Source organism: Phanerochaete carnosa (assembly GCF_000300595.1).
Source record: "Phanerochaete carnosa HHB-10118-sp unplaced genomic scaffold PHACAscaffold_10, whole genome shotgun sequence".
Classification (NCBI taxonomy): Eukaryota; Fungi; Basidiomycota; class Agaricomycetes; order Polyporales; family Phanerochaetaceae; genus Phanerochaete; species Phanerochaete carnosa.
In genome coordinates this window covers 478,314-481,661 of record NW_006767637.1, presented here as the reverse complement: position 1 = coordinate 481,661, position 3,348 = coordinate 478,314, and the positions used below count along the sequence as shown (strand labels likewise).

General features: G+C 55.3%; 2 protein-coding genes across 2 annotated transcripts; both read left to right on the top strand.

Moving 5' to 3' along the window:
• Window positions 1–15: 15 nt before the first annotated feature.
• On the top strand, window positions 16–1,438 carry PHACADRAFT_199799 (uncharacterized protein; the record flags this gene model as incomplete). Its single annotated transcript, XM_007400074.1, has 6 exons — window positions 16–112; window positions 179–285; window positions 337–448; window positions 1,002–1,030; window positions 1,125–1,241; window positions 1,283–1,438. Coding segments are annotated over 6 exons (618 nt in total), but the record flags the coding sequence as incomplete, so codon positions are not given.
• Window positions 1,439–1,633: 195 nt separating this feature from the next.
• Window positions 1,634–2,584, top strand: PHACADRAFT_199798 (uncharacterized protein; the record flags this gene model as incomplete). The annotated part of the gene is made up of 5 exons (XM_007400073.1): window positions 1,634–1,676; window positions 1,729–1,838; window positions 1,895–1,922; window positions 1,975–2,178; window positions 2,217–2,584. 5 exons carry the CDS (start codon window positions 1,634–1,636, stop codon window positions 2,582–2,584), a joined length of 753 nt encoding a protein of 250 aa, XP_007400135.1.
• Between the last annotated feature and the right edge of the window lie 764 nt (window positions 2,585–3,348).

Here is a 3,348-nt window from a genome sequence, read left to right as displayed (position 1 = left end):
TGTTGCACCGTAGGCAACTCCGAGGTCGTGATCTTCATCGCAGCCGAGTGGTACGAGGGCGAGGGTGGCCCCGGCGAACACATCAGCCACATTGCCCACAAGGACGCTCAGGGTATGCCCGCCTTCACGGTTCACCCCTGCAGCCTGTGTTCTCTGACGTTTACGCGATGTGCACCAGGGTTCTATGAGGTGACGATCGACGACAGGTTCCAGTACGGACAGAAGAACAAGAATGGCGACGCACGCTTCGTCGTCTACCATGACAAGGGCCGCAAGCAGTATCAGGTATGTCCAGCGCCTCGGGTAATCCGTGCTCGTCTGATGACAATGATGCAGCACCGGTTCATCGAGAGTGGCCTGACGTCTGTTGGGACTGAGGTTGCGGTGAAGATTGCAGGTGTTTTCGGGTACGGCGCTGAGGCCAACATTGCTAAGGTTGTTGGAGAGGGTATGCTTGGTGATTACCTTCACACGTTCTGAGATGGTCGTGTTCTACACCTTCCTCCGGCGTGACAGTGACCAGTAGTTTCGCGAACGGTGTATTGTGGATTTGTTACCAAAGGCTCTCGAGTGCATTTAGTCCTCTATACGTACGCTTAGAGCGCAATACTTACCGCTTTGGACTTTAAAAACTGCGCGACATTTTAATGGGCATAACATTTTTTGTTTCCCCTTGATTCGCTGTAGGTACGGCTCGTACGGCGGAATATCCTGACGGGCGCGGGCGCTCTACCTTCCTTTCCGGGCACCTGCTGAGTTTGAAATCTCGTCCTTCACTTCCCCCTCGAGTCCTTCCAGTCGCTGTGTATATTATATGACAAGGCGGCTGGTGTTGACACTACCATATTAACGATAGCAGCCTGTAAGCCGGTAGTAAAGTACGCGGTCCGTTTGACGCAAGAGGTGCACTTTACCCCGAATGACCCAGAGCTTGTTTGGATAATGTGCGTCCATACTATCACGTACCTCCGTGCTTTCAAGTTGCTGAATCCTGTGAGCAGGTGTTACCCAGCGGTGGGAATCCGCTGTTGTGGGTATCGTGCTACAATCAGTTGCAATGCGCACGGATGATGGCAAGCCCTTCCTCCTCAACTTGCCCTGTCGTATACTAAACCGCATCACAGGTGCCGTTGGACTACGCCGTACCAGATGGCCCCAAGGCTGGGATCTCGCTTATCACAATCCCGTCGAAGTTCTCCCCTGGCGACGAAACTACAGAGGCCCAATCCTCTTTAATCCCGGTACGCAACCATGCCTTCGCATCGCATTGAGCTTCTCATAGAAAATGCGCTCCACAGGTGGCCCCGGAGGCTCCGGCATCGCTCTCGCCCTCAGTCTAGGTGCAAAGTTCCAGAAGCTCGCCAGCGACGAATATGATATCGTTGGCCACGACCCACGGCGTGTCTCTCCCGTACTTCTCGTCTTAACCCCTGTCTAACGCGTAACAGTGGTGTCTCGCGCACGGTACCGCTCGTCGCCGTCTTCAATGGTAGCACCGAGGATGCAGCGCGGCGCGTGCGCGCGCTGGAAGACCCCGTGCCGATCACGGCCGCGGACGGCGTGCCGCGCCTGTAACCCAAGGCGCAGGTGTTCGAGAGCGTCGCGAACCAGACGGCGTGCGGATCAGTACCGCATGTGGTCACATGGATATGACAAGCTGCAATACTCGGAATTTTGTAAGTTATGGCGCCTGTTGGGGCCCTTCGAATAGCTAACGTGGGCTGTTAGCTACGGAGCTATCCTTGGCGCGACGTACGTTTCTCACGCGTCTTCTTGTTGGCGTAGTAGTGACTGACACTGTGACCTGTGTCGCTGTCAAATTTGCTGCTATGTTCCCCGTAAGTAGCTACTCAAAAATTGGGAAGCGACTGTCTGCTCGCCGACGTATGTCCAGAACCATGTAGAAGGACTGGTCATCGACGGTGCAATATCCTACATTCTGAAGGGATTGATCTTAACTGACTGCTGTTATAGGTGTCGCGGATGCCGAGGATCACTACTCTGGACTCTGGTCCAGAAGCTTACTTGTGACCGACCTGGCCTTGCGCATGATCCTCGACGCCTGCGTCGCCTTAGGCCCGCTCAGATGCGCGCCCACAGACAAGGTGCACGCTCGCTTCACAGCAATCTTCAACGGCTTTAAGGAACAATCTCTGCTGGTATACGACAACAAGGCAGGTAAGGAATACTGCCTGATGGGCTATAAGCTTGCGCAGAGGGCGCTCTTCATGCTGCTCCACTCACCACACGGTGGCATGACGACTGGGAAAGCAAATTACCGAGCATGGACCTCCTGCATGCGCTCGCGCAGGTTGAGAAGGGCGACGAGCTACCGCTCGCACGCCTGCTCGGCATTGCGCCCGTGCATGCGCCGTTCACCCGCGAGTGCTCTGACAGCTCGCGCTCGCTGCCAGACTACATCACGGCCGACGCAGTCTTCGCGATTGCGTGCGCGGATTCCGGTCCGGCGCGCACCGTGGACACGGTCGAGGACCTCGAAGAGCACTTCGTGTGCACCGCCAAGGCTATTTCAGAGAGGGAAGCCGCCGAAGGAAAACCCGGACTTTCGAGCTTTTTGTTTTGAGCACAGTTTGCGTCCTTGAATGCGCCCTCGGCCGCTCTCTCACGCCTCTCTTCCCTATACAATATTGTGAAATAGGGGCTGCGGGTAATGGTCAGTCGAATGTGACATGTGACGGTCGACCACCAGTCGGGCACACCTTGCGGAGCGGCGAGTTTGACGGTGACCTGCGACACCGGCCGGTAATATGACGGCCAAACTGTGGTGGCGGCCTAGGCGTGACAATACAGAGCGGCAACACAGACAAGAACGGCCCTAGCACCACGGAAGGCGCTAGCGAGCTCCTATCCCTTCCGGCTGTTCAAATACCGTCTACAGTCAGGAGGGCCCCTATCAGATATATCCGCTGCCGACAGAATACACAGCTGCACGGATGAGACTGTGGTGACAGTATCTGGGAGATATTGAACATCACGCGGGCGCGATTTCGGTCATTCGAGAATCTGATCGTTGAGCGTTGGTTTTTGTCTGACCATGTCATACAAGTCTCAAGATACTCCGCATCCGAGAATCTGACCATATTCTCTACACCCAAGAATCGTGAGTCCGCCCGTCAGAAATTCTGCGCCTAAGACTTGTGCAAATGAGTTTTTGTGCTCGCAGCACTGAACTGTGGGGAACTAGGCATGTCACTTCAGAGGCTCTTCACCACGACGCGAGCACATGTGTACGCGAGCTTGACAGCCGTGTTGATTTCAACCTACGTCCATGCCCGCCAGTATCCTGAGTGTATCGAACGCGTCTTTATGTCGAAACCGCGCAAATCC